General features: G+C 41.9%; 1 protein-coding gene across 1 annotated transcript; it reads right to left on the bottom strand.

Annotated features, from left to right (window-relative positions):
* Window positions 1–562: 562 nt before the first annotated feature.
* Window positions 563–19,103, bottom strand: pold2 (polymerase (DNA directed), delta 2, regulatory subunit). The gene is made up of 10 exons (XM_073057297.1): window positions 18,708–19,103; window positions 9,176–9,297; window positions 7,710–7,833; window positions 4,767–4,881; window positions 3,665–3,863; window positions 3,020–3,100; window positions 2,670–2,827; window positions 2,325–2,452; window positions 2,088–2,189; window positions 563–1,004 (listed from the first exon to the last, which is right to left on the bottom strand). Exons 1-10 carry the CDS (start codon window positions 18,931–18,933, stop codon window positions 847–849), a joined length of 1,413 nt encoding a protein of 470 aa, XP_072913398.1. The 5' UTR covers window positions 18,934–19,103; the 3' UTR covers window positions 563–846.
* Window positions 19,104–19,684: the final 581 nt, after the last annotated feature.

The raw sequence follows: 19,684 nt of genomic DNA, 5'->3' as shown, positions 1-19,684 counted from the left end.
TGGGGTGACAAAAAGAACAATTTTAAGTAGAACAACAATTTTAATTTGTGTATTAAAATTTTTGCCAAGTCCTCTAGCAGTAAGCATGAAATTTATTACTAGATAAAATGACCCCCAAGTATATACACCAGCTAATAAAAAAACCAAATACTTTACAAGTTTGAAATTTTCTTTAAAAAAAATTCATTTGAGGTACTTAGCACCCACTTGACACTGTACTGAAAGTATAGCACCTTGTACTTGCACTAAGCATATTTAGTAACTTCTTACCCATATTCATATAGAACAGATATAGAAGTACCGTGCTTTAAATCAGAACAGAAAAGTATAAAGCCCACTTATTCTAATGAGAAATTAGAATAACCATTGAAGAATTCTGGCCGTTACTACCAGAATTTAACATTCTTCAACTAATAGCTTAAAATGACTCCTGGAATAGTCTTCAAAAACAGTTTGAAAATATCAGCATATTATCTACATGACACTAACATGTCAAAATAGTAAGATCACTTCTTGGTTCCTAAGGTATACCTTGTGCTTCTGAAAACAAAACAATGAGACAAGGTTTAGAGGCCAATTTATAGTGTAGAGTTCAACCTGAAAATATCTGCCATCTTCCATATTATTTCAATATACTCCAAGTAACAGACCCAAGACAAAAACGAAGACAAAGCATTTCTTCCAAAATGTCATCATGTCTTCAGCAGCATCAAATGTGTAGCATACTATGTTGCTCACTTTGAAGTGCACCATATGCTCTCTGCACTGGGTATGCTTCAACAAACACAGCAACAGAAGCAAATTTCCAAGGAGAAAGATCAAAAGAAATTGAAAGCATGTGTCTATTCAGTGACTGATGTCCATTTCAGCATTGTCTTCCTCAGCAGAGAAAGCGGAGAAGCTGATCGGTTGACATTCAAGTGTTCGCAAGTTCACCAGACAGGCCATTTGAGTGGTAGAAAACTCAGGGATGGTAATCAACAGCAACCGTTGTCCTTCTGCACCTGAGAACAGAGAGTAATTTTCTTAATTACTCTAAAAAAGCAATTATGAAAAGCCATCACATGAGACTCCAATGATGGCGCAGTTTGGGGGGGGTGGGGGGGGAAGTATCACTAATGGGTTAAAAGGATCATCTATTCTCAAATATCTCACTGCTTGTCCAAATTTGTCAAAATTAAATCAAATCAAGTTTAATTATCATTCAAACCGTACAAAAATACAGCTGAACCCTACAGCATTCCTCTGGGACCAAGGTGCAAAACATTCAAAATAGCAGGTAAGCATCCAAAAATAGCAAGCAACATAATTCAAATATCGAACAAAGAAGCATATTCACTCAGGGGGAAAAAAAACATAAATTTGTCAGTATACCCATTACACAGACTTTCTGCTCAAAGCTTTCATGATCCAGATAATAGGTAGGCATTCAATAAGACGAGCGTCGATTTTTATAAGAAATTTAGAAAATTTTATTTCTACATAATTTCCTTCATTTGAAAGAATGAATTGAAATGTGTAACTAAAAACTAAATGCTGCAACACAGTAGCAACACTCCAGCACCCGTTTCGGAGTTAGTATACTTTGAAATTACATAAAACTACATACAATCCTGACAAATCTCTTCTCAAAAATTTATATCTGGATGTTTTGCAAACTCAACTATTAAAACTAATTTTGCCAAATTCAATTTACATCTTTGCAGCCTATGAACCGTGTTTAGCATTTCCTGCTCAGTAAAAGCTCCAAGAGCATACTTGTCCGTCGCAGGCAAAGTCACTGCAGATTGTTCAAGTAAATATTCTCCAGTAGAGGTGGAACAGTAGTATAGTGCCATTGCAACACCACGGACCCAGGTTCAATTCTGATGCTAACTATAAGGAGTTTGTATATGTCCTCCCCATGACCACATGGATTTACTCCCGGTGATTCTGTCTCCTCCCACATTCTAAAGAGTACTAGTAGTAGATCTGCATAAAATTATTTTAGTATCATCAAAACTACATTTGTAGTGGTACCCCTCTTCATTCCAGCCCACAAAGAGAAATTATGCTCCCACTACCACCATTAGAACAGTAATTCTCACCTTCGATGGTTTTTGATTTGAATGACGGAGCATTACCACAAAAGTACACATGAGGACACTCCTTGATAATAAATGGATCTGTTTTATAGAATGGGTAACAACCTAAAAATATAAATGCAAGAGATGCTTCAATTTATAATACTGTACCAACACATCAGAATATTAAACAACGACTGGAATATTTACTAAGAAACAAATGGTACAATGGGAAGTATATACTAGGCTCTAAATACCTACCAAGTGTGTCAGGTGCAGTAGGGCTCAAGTGCCCAATCTGTAAAGTCCATTGCAGGATCTCCAGGTGATCTTCCATACTGCTGTAACAGAATATGTCATTCACATTCTGTCCTGCTGTTCCCAGAAACCTAAGCACAGGGATTCCAAACTTAGGCTTTGCAATGGAATTCGAGACATTTTTGAAAATGTATTCATTTCTGGATATGATCCTCTAATAAAAAAAATGTACCTCACATGCCACGAGTCAAAATCCTTCACATGTAAAAGAGGCATACTAGCCAGAACCACTACATACATAATCATAATTCTAATGTTGTCTACACGTTCTTTCCCTTTTGCCAATACCTGACTCCGTCAATATCTGCTTGGTAAGGGTTGGTGACCAGATGCATTGTGGGATAGGTAACAGCTTGTGGAAACATGCAATGGTGAAGTGGCTGCTGCGGCAAAGTGTAATTCGTTGGATCAAATTCACCGGGCATGCAATCAACAGGGACTGAAGCCTGTAGGGAACAAAATCAGAAGTAATATATCTGTCAGTCCATAATCAAGACAACTTGAATACACGTGCACTTACTGAAAACACAATGATCAAGCAAACATAATACTGAGTTTAAATAAAAATCTTCCATCATTTCCTCTACACTGCTCGATTTCAACACAAGTATTGACAACAGCAAAACAAAGATACTCACACTCAGTTGCACCAGGATTTCATCCAGCATTTTAATGGCTTCTACACTAGCAGCCTGTGTCTTCTTTGTTAGGTATTTTGCCTGAAACAGATTAAAGTTACAAAATCACAACATTAAAAATAGATAACCATGTACAAGAATTTACTCTGTTAGGCACATCCCTTAAAGTTATTCTATTCATACAACCCAATCATCCCAAAAATCTGTATCTAACCTCAAACATGGATGCTTGTATTGGAGCCTGTTAAGTAACAAACACATGCCATCCAGCCTAAGGATAGTCTCAACGATCTCCTCTTTGCTTTCAACAAATGCAGTTACAGCAATTAACGGACAAGCATATTTCTCCCTCCACACCCTTCAGCAGCAATTTTAACTGGACAATACATTGTGGAGCATTAATCCTTCAAATTCAGAAATGCAAACAGGAAATGTTAACACTCCAACTTAACCTGTTGCACAGTTCTCTTAATTCTAGAAAAATAAATAACCTTTGTATCAAATGTTCGATATATTTTGTAATGTTTTGTTAAATGTTAAGGCCTGCATTGTTGGTTTTTGAATCGCGGACTGCCAGATTTGCTTTATAATGCACATTAATTTGCCACTGGGAGCATGGAAAACAACCAATTTTTTTCTAATTACCTTTGTGAAAGAGTCTTTGTTCTGGGTGCTCCGACTGAGGAGATTTCCTGCCAAAATAACCCGAGAGATTTTTGCAGCACTACTCTGCTCGCCTTCATCTCCCAGTTGTCCTGTTACCATGTCAATGAGAAGCTGCATGCCTAGAAGACTGTCCGCATTCTTTCCACCCAAGCCAAGGCCCGAGACTAATAAAACATACCTTCAAAATGGAAAATAAGGTACAATTAATTTGTAGAAGCAATTATATTTCATGTTTTTAGACTGGAGTGCGATCAGCGAAATGAAGTAATTTGTTTACCTTGATGAGTACCTTGATTTGGAGTTAGAGAACGTTAGGCATCATCTTTTCACTCCAGTTTTTGCTAAAATTAACAGGAAGGGCAATACAGAGACTGTATATAGAGCTTAGATGAAGCACTGACAGAATGAACAATCTGAACCGAGGATATAAAAACATGGGAACCTAAAGTCCCTAAAACAGTGTTGGACCAAGTAGCCACAGAAGGGGACTGACACAGGAATTTATTTTATTTAGAGATACAGCACTGTAAGAGGCCTTTCTGGCCCAAAGCACCCATGCCGCCTATGTCAACAATTAACCTACTACCTCGTACATCTTTGGAATGTGGGAGGAAACCAGGGCACCCAGAGGAAACCCATGAAGACACGGGGAGAATGCACAAGCTCCTTACATACGCCTGTGAAAATTGAACCCAGGTCGTTAATGCTATAAAAACCTACCCTGCTACACTACAATGCCACCTCTGAAGTGGCCCCTGCTGAATCTGGAACAAAGATATATACTGCTGGATGAACTAGCCACATAAGAATCTAAAACAAAATAGTAGGAATCAGCCATCCAGCCCGGAGCCTGGCACACCTTCCAATTAAGTCATGGCTGGTCTGCTCATGGCCTTACCTCCAACTTTCTACCTCATCCTCATAACTCTCGGCTCTATAGTTCAAAGCATATCTCAGCACACTTTGAATTTCTAATACCAATAAAGATCATTGGAGAACAAAATTAAACACAATTGTGTAGAATAACATCAAATTAGTCAGGTATCTGGGCCAATCATAACAATATAGAAAATTTCATCACCTATCAGTATCAGAAGGTGGTACTGGCTGTTGGGGTGGGATATCAGAGGTACAAAGATCTTCCACAAGAAACTTTCCATCATCCTGCTCAGCTCCAAGTAATGCAACAACTGCCCCTGGTAAACAAATACATGGTGAAATTAGACACAAGTCAATGAGGGCACCACAGTACTTTAAGTAACTTTAGGGATGGCTGTTATGAGAGAAATAACTAAAACAAATTATGACAAATGAATTATACACTTTAAAATTTACAGCTGATTGACAGGATTAACATGATACAATCATAAGGTTGCTCAAAATGAAATAAAAACTGGGAAAGCATTTGATAAATTGATAAGAGATAACCAGAACTTCCAAGCTACAAAATGTAGTTTTAGGCATCTGACTATGTTATTACTTTATGTTTGACATCAAATACTTCACACCAGAGAACTTCATTACTTAATAGGGCATACATCTAATTATTTTCTGGTGTCAAGTATTTCCCAACAAATTGAAAAGATTTACACCAGCTATAATACATTGCTATCGCTCTTCCAAATAAATACAATTTGTTAATATACTGAATATTTGGGTGACATTTCAGACTAGCTGGAACTTCCAAAAAAATCCCTAAAACACCCCTAAAAAGTGTCCCTAAAACAAAAATGTAAATTTCCAGAGCCCCAAGCTACATGTAATCATGTTTATCTTTTATTAACAAAATTCAAACACGAAAGCAGACATGACAGCAAGGCCATGACTTAATGTCCATCCCCAGTATCCCTGACAAAATTACGGCGACTTGCCTTCTTTAACTATGGCAGTTCTCATTGCCACTGACCCACTTATATCACACAATTACACACAGACACGTACACACGTATGTCAACATAGTGTACAAGTCTAAATGACATTCTGAAATGACAAGCCAAGAACAAGAGGTGATCTCACTGAAACAAAATTCTTCAGAGCTTCACAGAGTAGATGCAGTGAAGATGAATGGGATGTCTAGGACAAGGCATCAAAATAAAGGATTGACTCTTTGGTGCTGTGATGAAAAGAAACTTAATTGCTAATTGCTGTTTAATTAATTTAATTGCTAATCTGGATAGAATTCTCCACCCAGAAAGACTGGAGTCTCAGTGACCAAGTACATTCAAGGAAGAAATTGACTTACTTTGTGTATATCAAGGGAATCAATGGGCACTATGGTATAGGAAACTGGGGCTGAGATCAAGTTACCCTTGATTTTACCAAGTGACGCTCTACACTCAGACTGTGTCTTAAGCACATCATCAATAATTTCTAAGATGTTGTTGGAAGTATCTCAGGTGGTGATGAGGAGGCTTACAGGAGTGAGAGAGATTAGCTGGTTGAGTGGTGAGGCAACAACCATCTTGCACTCAATGCCTGCAAGACCCAGAAATTGTCAGAGCTGGAAAGGGTAAGCAGCTTTAAGTTTTGAGGTGTCAACATCTTGGAAAATCTGTCCCAAAACCAACTCCTGATGCATTCATAAAGGAGGCATGCCAGCCACTTAACTTTGCTAAGAGCTTGAGGAGATTTAGTATGACACCAAAGACTTACAGATTTCCATAGATGTACAGTGGAGAGCATTCTGACTGGTATGGAGATTCTAATGCACGGGACTGTAGAGGCTGCAGAAAGTTGTAGACTTTGCCAGCTCCATTACAGACATAAGCCTCCCCACCTCCCCATTGAGAACATCTGCAAGAGGCAGTGCGAAAAGGTGGCATCCATCACTAAGGAACCTCACTATCTAAGACAGACCCACTTCTTGAACCTCCCTGCCGGTAATAACAAGAGCCTGAAGACCCATACTCAGTGATTAAGAAACAGTTTCTTCCTCTCGGCCATTAGATTTCTGAAGTCATGAGCTCTACCCCATTAATCCTTCTATTTTGCACTATTTATTTTACAATTTACATTAATTTTATGCCCTTGCACTGTACTGCTGTTGCAAAACAACAAATCTCACGTCATATAAGACAGTGATAATAAAACTGATTGTGAAAGGCAACCCGCTTTTTTTTTAATGTCACATGTATTTTCAAAGCTATGAGTTTCTTGAATGCATTTTGCAGATGGTAGATATTCCAGTAAATGTGCACCATTGATAAGACAGTGGTCACACCTTCCCAGATAAAAGAGCTACCTGCACTGCACTTTCAGGCAACAACAACAAAAAACTACCATATTGAAGACTTTTGCTTTGAAGACAGAAGTTAGGATGCATAGAATAGATCCCAGACATCCTATTTTAGACGCAGTATTTATGATTACTGCTTAGGTGAATATAGCGGCTGATACAAGAATGAAGTTGTCAGTGAACATCAAATAGAGGTTACACTTGGTATTGTTGAAGTTGACAAATGAATAGTGCAAACACTACTTGCCACGTCAGCCAAAGGTCTACATCTTTTACTGGGTATAATATGGACCATACTCTGAGTTGTAAAAAGAACTAATTCAGTAATTAGTGAAATTGCCCATTCCTGACTTCTTAGGAAATGGAGAGTCTTTTTTCAAGTTGACAATGGTTGGGCTGTAGAAACTGTGAAGGGTGAATAGGGTGAATTTGTTGTTACCTTGTAAGGCAGTTAATCAGGTACGAATCTCACCACGTTGTGTTGGAACAGTTCGGTGCAAATGAGCAAACTGTAAGCCATTTGAGAGACAGTAAGGAATCAATAATATTCCTGTCAATCACATGCAACAGAATATTTAAACCATAAATCAGAAGTTGTCATTTTACAGAAACTATATAAACATTGATCTTAGGCATTAATGCAAGTAATATCCAGAATGAGCAAGTCTGCCTAATTGGAAATCCACACAGTGGGCTTCCAATTAGGCAGACTGTGGAACTTAATAAGACACGATTAATAGAGGAACGATTTTCTTAAATGATGTCTTCCAATGTTGTTTGCAGCCATACCTGTGACAAATTTCTGGATATCAATTTTGCCTTCCAATTTGATGCGCTGTAACTCATCCTCCAGAATCAGCTCATCTAATTGGTCCGTGTACTTTGCACGAGCTGGCTGCGGCAACAGGTTATGCTAAAATAAAATAAAAAGTCTACATTTAGAATTCTTGGAGTTACTATGAATCTGCCTAATCTAATGTCATTGAGTATTAATGTGTTTGTTAAACGTGGGGCTCAAGCCCTATTAAATTCACTGCCAGACTCCAGAATAGTCTGTTGTCAGAACCAAGGTTACAATGCAGCAGGTACAGAACACTCTGAAGGTGGAGGAACATCAGTTTTGATACTTACCCACTGGTATCAATTACATAGGTAGAAAAAGATGAGGTCCTCCAAAGCAAATACAGGTATATAGGAAGGTTAAAAAGCAGGATCTCTCAGGTTGTAATTCCGGAATTACTCTGTGTCACTTGTTTGTGAGGGTAAAATATAGAACAGGACAGATGAGTGTGTGCATTAAGAGCTGGTTTGAGAAGGAAGGTCTTGGGCACAAAGTTCATTAAGATCACTTCTGGGGAAGGTGGGACCTGCACTGGTAGGACAAGTTACTGGAAGGGTGCCAATATCCTTTGTAGGAAGGTTTTCTCATGTATCTTGAGGGTTTAAACAAATTTGGCTGGGGGGGGGGGTCCAAAAGGTAGAGCAGATTAGGGAGCATAGGGCTTTGCTACACAGTAGTTTATTTTCTTTAACACAAAGATCCTCTCAAATGAGCTGCATGAATCAGTACCTATAATTACAATATTAATGCAACTATAGAAACACGGTTGAGTAAGGGTAGAGAAGGCAGCACAATCTTAAAGGATATAGAAGTTTCAGACATGACAGAGAGGGATACAGAAAATGGGGATCACACTTTTGTTGAAAATTTAACCTGGAGGGATGACCCAAAAAGGCCAAATGGATGCACATCAGGAATACGAGAAGGGTGATCATTTTGCTGGGGTTATACAACATGTGTCCCAATAGTCAGCAGGTGTTAAGAGAAACAGATAAGTAAGCAAATTGCATAAAGTTATAAAGCAACAGAGACATAGTAGAACAACACACACAAAATGCTGGTGGAACACAGCAGGCCAGGCAGCATCTATAAGAAGCACCGTCGACGTTTCGGGCCGAGACCCTTCATCAGTCCTGAATTTCCAGCATCTGCAGATTTCCTCGTGTTTGCTTTTGGGATATAGTAGAGGGAGATTTGAACTTTCCCAATATTGCCTGGAAGTGCCTTAGTGTTTGGGGCTTACACAGGACTGAATCTGATAACTACATCTAAGGAAGTTCTTTCAGACAGTAACTCTACCAGAAAAGAGGCTGCACTTGACCTTATCTTAGGAAGTAAAAACAGGCAGGCAGTTGCAAACATGAGAAAATTATCAAATACTTAATATAATCTCTGCATCCTTACACGAGCCTACCTCTTCGCTGATTTCACGCAAGATGGATGGCTTCAACTCCATCTTTTTGAAGAGAGTCCCAATTACACAACATTTCTCCTTGACCTGCAGTTCACACAACTTCTTCACTGGCACATCGGCTCCTGGAAAACAGCATAGGATCTATCAGCACCAGCTCTACCAATATTTTTTAAATTCAGGTTGTAAAAGTTCTTATTACACTTTACAGAACACAATTTTAAAGTTTTATTCATTTTAAAAAGGATATCAAAAAGTTCAAAGTAAATTTTATTATCAGAGTGCATGTATGTCACCACATACAACCCTGAGATTCATTTTTCTGTGGGCATAGTCAACAAATCTATAGTGTAGTAACTATAACAGGATCAATGAAAGATCAACCAGAAGACAACAAACTGTGTAAACATAAACAAACACCAATAAATAACAAGATACGAGTTCTTAAAGTGAGATCACTGGGTGTGGGAACATCTCAATGACAGGCAAGTGAGTATAGCTATCCTTTTTTTTAAAGATGATTGAAGGGTAGTAGCTGTTTCTGAACTTGTGGTGCGAGTCCTGAGGCTTTTGCACCTTCTACCTGATGGCAGCAGTGAGAAAAGAACATGGCCTGGGTGGTGAAGTCATCAGCAACATCTCAATTAAACGTGTTTTCAAGAAAATGTATACTGAAAGACCTTGTTTGAATGCACCTGGAGACAATGAGACAAGGAGACAATGCATCCATTAGTAGGAGAGTCTGTATTCTGAACTACAGGGATACCCTATTACAACTGAGATGCTGAGGAACTTCTTCAGGAATTGTGGAATTCATTGTCCTGGAGGTCTGTGGAGGCCAAGTCATTGGATGTGCTCAAGACAAAGATTAAAAGGTTCTTGAATGATAAGTGAAGAATCTGGAGAATGCAGTTAAGAAAAAGAAACAACAATTAATTATTTTCCTGTATCATAAGGTCTTTTGCCCCACACTGTAATTTTAGAACCGAACAGCATCCATCTAGGCTAGAACAGACTTCCAAATAAATTAGTCCTGCAACAGAACGATTTGACATTTCGCTATGTAAATGAAATAAAAACAGAACTGGTGGATTCCACACTTTTGTATGAATATTTATAAGATAATTATCGACTTTTATAGTAGTATGCAATATTTTGGTTTAGCTTAATCTGCATAGTTTGCGCATGCACCTTGTGATCTCCGTGTTTTCTCTCTCAACCAAGAGGCATAAAGTGGCAGATTAATTCACTATTGCAAATTACCCTTTGTTAATGAGATAAAGGATCAAAAAGGGGATCAATTGGCTTGTGTTGCTTAGAATAAATTGAAGGAGTACAGGGAAATTAAGAAGAGAGGGCTGGAGAGCAATGTAATTGCTTCCCATGGACGTCTGTAGAGAAAGAAAATACAAGTTGGATAATCGTATGAAAGAACTGACTAGTTCAGATACAACCTCACTGAAATTGTCAAATTAAATATTCACTCTGAGATTGCATCATGCCCAGATGGAAGAGGATGTGCGGTTCCTAAAAATTGCATTTGACCTCACTGGAACAGAGCAGGAGGCTGCAGGCACAAGTTAAGAGTGAAGGAACACAACAGGCCAGGCAGTGTATATGGAAAACAGTACAGTCGACGGTTCAGGCCAAGACCCTCATCAGGACTGGAGAAAAAAAGATGAGGAGTAGATTTAAAAGGTGGAGGAGGGAAGAGAGAAACACAAGATGATAGGTGAAACCGGGAGAGGGAGAGGTGAAGTAACGAGCTGGGAAGTTGTTCGGTGAAAGAGATACAGGGCTGGAGAAGGGGAAATCTGATATTAGAGTATAGAAGGTTATGGAAGAAAGAAGAGGGGAGGAGCATCAGAGGGAGGTGACGGGCAGGCAAGGATATAAGGTGAGAGAGGGAAAAGGGGATGGGAAATGGTGAAGGAAAGGGGGATGGGGGACAGTACAGGCAGTCCCCAGGTTACGTACAAGTTCCCGTTCCTAAGTCCGTCTTTAAGTTGGATTTATACGTAAGTCGGAACAAGTACACCCGGTATTATTTAGCGTCAGTTAGTCAAACGTTTGTCTTAGTATATAGTATATATGTTACCTTTCTATGCATATAAAACACTTAAGAAACATATGTATTCCAATAATTAAACCACTGCATTGCTTAGTAATAATTGTAGCTTTCATCGGGGCAGGGCCTTTCACATGCTCCATTATTATCACTTTATCCATTATCCTTTAAAATTGTTCCAATCATTGACCGACTGTAGCCTAATGCTTTTCTAATGACCGATGGCATTTCACCTCTTTCCAAACGCTTTATTATTTCCACTTTATTTTCAATCGCGATCACTTCCCGTCGATGGAACAGAAACACTGCGGGCGGCGGGTCCCGAGGTCCGCTGGGTCCTAAGGACCACCGCACTGCGACAGACTAAATGGGACAAGTGGGGACTGTGCTGGGTTTGGGTATTTGATCATCCACAATATTCCACGTGGGAATTTAAACTGGAGGTGGCAGTGTGTTTTTTTTTTTTACGAGGTCCAAGTTGCGAGCTTGACATCAACCCGGCACGGATGGTACGGGAGTCACTGGATCAATGTCAACCTGGCACGGGAGCAGGCTATCACTGGATTGAACTCGGAAACCCTCCATTCTCAACCCCCGCGCAGATCTCACTGTGCCACCAGTCGACTGGAATGGTGGGGGGGGCATGGGGTCAGGGTGAATTTTACTAAGAAAAATTTAAGCCAAATACAAAGTTAAAAACTCAACACAGTGTCAATGGCAACAACTTAAAATGGTGGATGGTGTCGCATTCCGACTTAAAATGGCAGACGGCATCTTGATCTGATTTAGAATGGTGGAAGGCGTTCTCCTTCCTCGGTTCGTAAGTATGAGTTGTCCCTAAGTCGGACATTCGTAACTCAGGGACTACCTGTACCAGAAGTTTGAGAAATCGATGTTCATGCCATCAGTTTGGAGGCCACCCAGACAGAATACAAGGTGTTGTTCCTCATACTTGAATGTAGCCTCAACACAACAGCAGAGGAGGCCATGGATTGACATATGGGAATGGGAATGGGATTGGGAAGTGGAAGTAAAAATTGGTGGCCAGTGCAAGATGTTGCTTCATCTGGCAACGGAGTGTAGGTGCTCAGCGAAGCAGTCTCCCAATCTACATCACCAATACACAGGGGGCCACATCAGGAGCACTAGACACATACGACCCCAACAGATGAGGGAGGTGGTGTAGGGGCAGGTGTAGCACTTGTTCCACTTGCAAGGTTAAGTGCCAGGGGTAGATCAGTTGGAAGGGACGAATGGTAAAAGGAGTTGTGTAGGGAGTGATCCCTGTGAAAAGCAGTGGTGGGGGGGGGGCATGTGCTTGGTGGTGGGTGGGATTCCATTGGAGATGATGGAAGTTTTGGAGAATTATTTGCTGGACGCGGAGGCTGGAAAGGTGGTAGGTGAGGACAAGAGGAACCCTAGTAGGGTGGCGAGAGCAGACATGAAGAGATGTGGTTGAGGGTAACATTTTAATGGAGGAAGAAGGGAAGCCCCTTTCTTTGAAAAAGGAGGACACCTCCTACTTTTTAGAGTGAAAAGTCTCATCTGAGAGCAGATGTAGCAGAGGCAGAGGAATTGAGAGAAGTGGATGGTGTTTTTACAAGTAACAGGGTGGGAAGAGGTATAGTCCAGGTAGCTGTGAGAGTCCGTGGGTTACAAATCACAAAACGCTGGAGGACATCAGCAGGCAGCATCTATGTAAAAAGAGGACAGATGACATTTCAGGTTAAAGGACTGTTTGGGTCTCTGGATGGTGGCAAGAGATGAAGTAAAACAGCAGGTGGTGATCTTCTGCAGTCACATGGGAAATTACCGTGAGAAGTGGTTAGAGGAAATAGAAGAGCAAACTAGAGAAGAAACAGTTCCTTTGGAATGCCCCAAAGGCAGAGGAGGGAAGAGGTGACTGAATGTGCCATCCGCAGAGATAGGGAGATGTTGGAAGGACAATCTTATATTAAGTTTGCAATGGAATATGGAGACCAGGGAAGTCTGTCCTTGCTCAGGTTAGGAAAAGAATGGGTGAGAACAGAGAGTATAGGAAATAGGTGAAACATGGTCAACAGTGCTGTTAACTATGACAGAGAATAAACCGGGGTTAAGGAGGAAAGAAAATATCTCAAGAGGTACAGTAACTTTATTGTAAATTCTATCTGTTTCAAGATTCAAGTTAACCGACACCTTTGCCTCATACTTCCTCCCTGTAGCTCTTGATAACTACAAAAGTAATTTGCTCAAACAATTTACAAGTCTACAAATAAAAATAGCTGCTTGTACAACTCCTGCACCTGCCACCTACCATCAGCACATCTTGGGCACTAGCAAGTAGACACAAAGTCCCACGTCACACTACCTAGCCAACAGCTTAACAAACTGTCCCTATGCAGACAATTCAACCAATACATCGATAGGAAAGGGTTAGAGTGATAATGGGCCAAGCACAAGCAAATAGGACCAGCTCGGTTAATAAACTTAGTTGGCATAGATGACTTGGGCCACAGGTACTTGATTTTCCACCAGGGTCCCATTTACCTGCATTCGGATCATACCTTTCTGATGCATATACCTATCCAAACTTCCTCTTACATGTTACATCGAACCTGCAACTACCACTTCAGCTGGAAGCTTGTTCCACACACACATTATCCTCTGAGTGAGGTTTCCCCTCAGATTCCTCAGGATATTTCATCTTTCACCCTAAATCTATAAACTCTAGTTCTAATCTCATCCAATATGAGGGGAAAAAAACTTAAATGCATTCACTGAATCTACTCCCCTCAATTTTGTATTGTTCTATAAGATCTATATTTCTACACTATTCTTGGTTGGTGCGACTGTAACGAAACACAATTTCGCTCGGGATCAATAAAGTATGTCTGTCTGTCTGATCTCTTCCTCATTCTTCTGTGCTCCAGGAAATAAAAGCCTGGACTTTTCACTATAACTCAGGTCAAATCCTGACAATATTCCTGCAAGTTTTCTCTATAGTTTTTCAAGCTTATTTATATCTTTCCTGTAGGTAGGTGACCAGAACTACCCACCATACTCTAAATTTGGCTTCTCAACATTTTATACAACTTCAGCCTAACAAGCCAACTCCTGTACTCAATGCACTAATTTACAAAGACCAATGAGCCGAAACCTCGCCTTACAACCCTATCTACCTGTGCTGCCACTTTCAAGGAATTATGGATCTGTATTGCCAGGTTACTTTGTTCTACCACACATCTCAGTGCCCTACCATTCACTGTGCAAGTCTCATACTAGTTTATCCTCTAAGTGCAACATCCAACACCTGTCTGCATTAAATTTCATCTTCCATTTTTGCAGCCCTTTTTCCCTACTAATCTAGATCACTTGGCAAGTTTTGTAGCCTTCCTTACTTTCCACTATGTCCCTATCCTGGCGGCATCCTCAAATCTGCCCATCAATTTATCCACATTATCATGCAACTCAGAAGTATAGATGATAAACAACAATAGATGCAGCACCATCTCTGGAGCATAGTCACAAGCCTCCGAACAGATAGACAGCCATCTACTACCATTCTATGGTTTCTCCTCCTAAACCAACACTGAATCTAACTGACTACTTCATCCTGAACGCCAAGCAACGTCGGGACCAGCCTCTCATATAGAATTTTGTCAAGGGAACTGATAAATTCCACATAGACAATGTCCACTACCTTCCCTTCACCAACCTCCTTAGGAAAAAATCAAAGATTTGAACTGCCACACAAAGCCATATTGACTATCCCTAATCAGGCCCTGCATATCCAACAAACACCAGGAAATCTGCAGATGCTGGAAATTCAAACACACAAAATGCTAGTGGAACACAGCAGGCCAGGCAGCATCTATAGGGAGAAGAACTGTCGACTTTTCGGGCTGAGACCCTTCGTCAGAACTATCCAAATACTTATATATCCTGCCCCTTGTGGTATCTTCCAACAATTTACCACAGCTGTTATCAGGCTTAACAGCCTATAACTTCCTGGCTTATTCTTATGTAACTAATGTTGTTCTATACTCATCTCAGGATAATCTAGACGGGAAAGACACACGTTAGACTATGGTTCATTTACTACAGTTCTACCTTCAATACTACTATTCCAAGAAAACTCTGCACTAAACTCTGTACCCTGGTAATTAATCCCTCTTACTGCAACTGAATCCTTGACTTTCTGATCAATAGACTACAATCAGTAAGGATCGGAGCCAACACCTCCACCGTGATTATTCCAAACACTGTTACTCTGCATGGTTGCATCCTCAGCCCCATACTCTACCCCCTGTACACTCACAACTCTGTGGCCAGATTCTGCTCCAATTCCATCTATCAGCTTATAGATGATACTACTATAATGGGCCACATCTCAAATGAGTCAGAATGCAGGAAGAGGATGGAGAGCTTTGTGACTTGATGTAATAACAACCTTTCCCTCAAATGTCAATGAACGAGCTGTTCACTGTCTTCAGAAAAGGGGAGGTGGGTGGGGGAGGCACTGGGTGCTTCACTTTCTTAGCTGTGAAGATCAGCAATAGCCTGTTCTGGTCCAACCACGGTGACATCACGGCTAACGCCTTCACTTCTTCAAAAGGCTAAAGAAATCTGGCATGTCCCCATCGACGCTTACCAATTTTTAGCGGAGTACCATTGAAAACGTTCTACCCAGATGCATCATAGCTTAGCCTGCACAGTGATTCAAAGAACATTTATCGAAGTATGTATACAGTATACGATCCTGAGAGTCATCTTCCCACAGGCAGCCACGAAACAAAGAAAAACATCAAACCCCCAATGTGCAAAAAAAGAACAAGTTGTGCAAACAGCAAAACAAAACAAGCGAAAAACACAGAATATAAAACACCAAACCACAAATCATCCAACCAATGCAGACTTATTCAGTTCAGTTCAATCTAGCTCTGTGTCATTCATAAACTTCAGGCTGCAGACTAGGCCACCCCAATCAAAATCACACAAAATAACTAAAAAAGAGGCAACCAGAAACCAGAAACAAATCATAACACAAACTGCGTCAATTAATAGCCAGGACTCTGGCAGCATTGAGCGAGAAGGAGAGAACATCACACGCAAACATCTTTCACCAGCAGCAAGCAAGAGGCTAGTAGAAGGTATTGAACACCAGCCTGCCTTCTGATCTTGCTCCAATGATTTCAATCGTCCTTGACGCTTTAATCGGCGAGATTGGCAAGAATGAAGTCAATCATGGGTTCACGCCCCATCTCCAGCTTCCTGACCTCCAGGCCATACACTTCACACGAAACCTCACAGAACCCCCTCGGAGGCAGCAAAGCACCAGATCACTTGATCAGCCCAAAAACACAACACCAAAATGTAGATCACAGGCTCCAACTGTAGTAGAATCATATTTGAAGAAAAAGAGAAAGAAGTCGTTTTGTGGACCGTCTCTGAAGGATGTTGCCCAGATGCATTTGCAAGAAACTGCAGAGTTGTCAACATGGCTCAGTACATCACTGAAACCAGCCTCCCCCCTCTGGAGTTTGTCTATACCTCTCACTGCATCAGTGAAGTATCCAACATATTCAAAGATCCCACCCACCCTGGATTCTCTCTTCTGCCCTCTCCCATCAAGCATAAGATACAAAAGTCTTAAAGCATATTCACCAGGCTCAAGGACAGGTTTTATCCCACTGTTCTATCACCCAGTAGCACTTACATTGACTGTGATGAAGTGCTTTGAGAAGTTGTTGATGAAACACATCAACTCGTGCCTGAGGGGTGAATTGGATCCGCTCCAATTTGCTTACCGTCAGAACAGGTCAACAATAGATGCCAGTTCATTGGCTCTTCACTCAGCCCTGGAGAATCTGGACCGTGAAGATGCATACATCAGGGTGCTCTTCATTGACTACAGCTCAGCATTCAACACTGTCATCCCCCCAAAACTAATCACAAAGCTCCAAGACCGAGGCCTAAATACCTCCTTGTGCAATAGGATTCTCAATTTCCTTAGTCAGTTCGGATTGGCAACAACATCGCCTCCAATCACCATCAGCATAGGTGCATCACAAGACTGTGTGCTTCTACCCCTGCTCTACACGCTTTATACTTGCGACTCTAAGGCTAAGTACATATTCAAGTTTGCTGGTGACATCACTGTCGTTGGCCGAATCAATGATGGTGACGAATCGCCATTTAGGAGATTGAAAATCTGAATGAATTGTGCACAAGAACCTCACCTCCAATGTCAACAAAACCAAACAGCTGACACGGGGGGGGGGGAGAATCGGAAGTCCACAAGTCAGTCCTCATCAGGGGATTAGACGCGGAGAGAATCAGGAATTTTAAATTTCTGGAGTTAATCAATTCAGGGGATCTGTCCTGGGACCAGCACCTGAGGGCACAGCGGCACCTCTACTTTCTCTTTGTAGATTCGGCACGTCATCTAATACTTTGATACACAGCTATTGATGCAGAGGAGAGTATCTTGACTGGTTGCATCATGACCTGGTAGTAAAACACAAATGCCCATGAACGATAAAGCAAACAAAAAGTAGTCAATACAGCCCACTCCATCCCTACCACCTAGCACATCTACAAAGAATGCACCACAAGAAAGCAGCATCCATCATCAAGGACCCCACCATTCAGGCCATGCTCTCTTCTCACCGCTGCCATCCGGAAAGAGCTACCTCAAGTCCCACACCACCAAGATCAGAAACAGTCAACTACCAAGACTCCTAAACCAGTGTGGATAACTTCACTCACCTCAACACTGATTCCACAACCTATGCCCCACTTTCAAGGACTTTACAACTCTTGTCCTCAATGTTATTATCGTTGCTTTTGAATTCGCACATTTTGTCTTCTTTTGCCCATTGTTGTCTGTTTTTGTGTGTAGTTTTTCACTGATTCCATTGTGTTTCTGTTTCTACTGTGAATGCCCGCAAGAAAATGACGACCAGGCACAGATACAACCTTTGACTCTTGAATGGCCGCCTTAGCCTCACAATGTAGCTCGTTGTGATCTTGTACTTTACCTGCACTGAACCTTTTTGACAGCTTGTACACTTTATGCTACATTTTTAAAGCTTATTCTGGGTCAATGCACGGTGCAATGATTTGATCCGTATGAAAAACAAGGTTTTCACTGTATGGCAGTACATGTGACAATAAAATAGAACGACCAATAACAACCTTAGCCATGCCCTCGCCTTACAACGTACTACACCCACAGCTTATCTACATGAAATAACCACTCCACAACCCCCACACTTACAAACTGTCCCTTGCACCCCCGCCGTCCCTTCTCCGACCCTAAACACAGGGTTATGTCTTTTGCATGCCACTCTGGTCTGTACTAACCCCATCCTCACCCACCGTCCCTCCTGTGTACCTGGCCCATTGTGCCGCCCCACTTGCGCGCCTCTCCCCCTCCCCGCAGTATCGCGGCCTCCACACACACACACAGCATCTCTCCCTCACCCCATCGCTTCTTGGCCCTGCCGGCCAGCACGGGCCGCATCTGGTCGAGACGGGTGGCGTAGATGTTGGCGTACTGCCGACTGAAGCTGCGCTCGCCCAGCGTGAAGCATCCCGAGTGGTTACTGTAGGAGGAGGTGGGCAGCCGCTCAAACGTGGGGCCATGCTGCGCCGGCAGCGGGGCCGACAGCAGGGTCTGCTCCTTGCGGGCGGCGTGCTCGGAAAACATGGTGAGGCCAGATGCAATCTGTCGGGCACCAGGTCCCCCCCACCCCCTCGGGAATTCCTCCAGCCAGCCGTAACGCCCAACGACCGCCAGGAGAGCCGGCACAGCACCGCTCACTCGGCTCTATTGACGAGCCTCTCGTGTTCCTCACTGACTTCCGGTTGCGCGCGCTCGCGTCCAGTCGCGGCGCGTCCGCGCGCCTTGCTGGCAGATTCCCGCCAAACGAGGCGCGTGCACGACCAACGGGCCGACGATGCCACTGGAGGCGAGACGGGCAGCGGACGGCCGCCATGTGTTGAGGGGCGAAAGGAATCCGCCATGTTGGTGAGGGGCAAATTGGCTGGTCGCGAAGCTGAAGAGAAATTATGTCCTGGGAAGGTCACACTGCAGGTTATCTTCTTTGCGTGAAATAGAGCAGTCGTATAAACGAGCAAACGGAGACCGGGCCATCTGTTTGGCATGTGATTCAGGGAACAGCATTAGGAAGTGCAACAGGTGCTAACTCCTTTTTAAATGTCTCTGTTTTTTTCCACAATAAAATGCCGTGGGATCTTCAAAACAAATTGATTACCAGTCCTGACGAAGGGTCTTGGCCCGAAACATTGACTTCATTTCCACAGATGCTGCCCGACCTGCTGAGTTCCTCCAGCGTGTTGCTGTGACCCCAGCATCTGCAGAGTATTTTGTGTTAAATTGATTGTCAAAGTACATATATGTCACCATATACAACCTTGAGATTCATTTTCTTAGGAGC

Source organism: Hemitrygon akajei, chromosome 1 (genome assembly GCF_048418815.1).
Source record: "Hemitrygon akajei chromosome 1, sHemAka1.3, whole genome shotgun sequence".
NCBI classification, from domain to species: domain Eukaryota; kingdom Metazoa; phylum Chordata; class Chondrichthyes; order Myliobatiformes; family Dasyatidae; genus Hemitrygon; species Hemitrygon akajei.
This window is presented reverse-complemented; position numbering and strand designations above follow the sequence as displayed.

Bases quoted from the DNA above. Each gene is read 5' to 3' on its own strand.
- pold2 (XM_073057297.1), bottom strand. From the start codon at position 18,933: ATGTTTTCCGAGCACGCCGCCCGCAAGGAGCAGACCCTGCTGTCGGCC. The intron at 3,101-3,664 runs GTAATTAGAAAA...AATCTGTTTCAG, and splicing joins ACAAAGACTCTTTCACAAAG to GCAAAATACCTAACAAAGAA. The intron at 2,828-3,019 runs GTGAGTATCTTT...TGTTCCCTACAG, and splicing joins AAATCCTGGTGCAACTGAGT to GCTTCAGTCCCTGTTGATTG.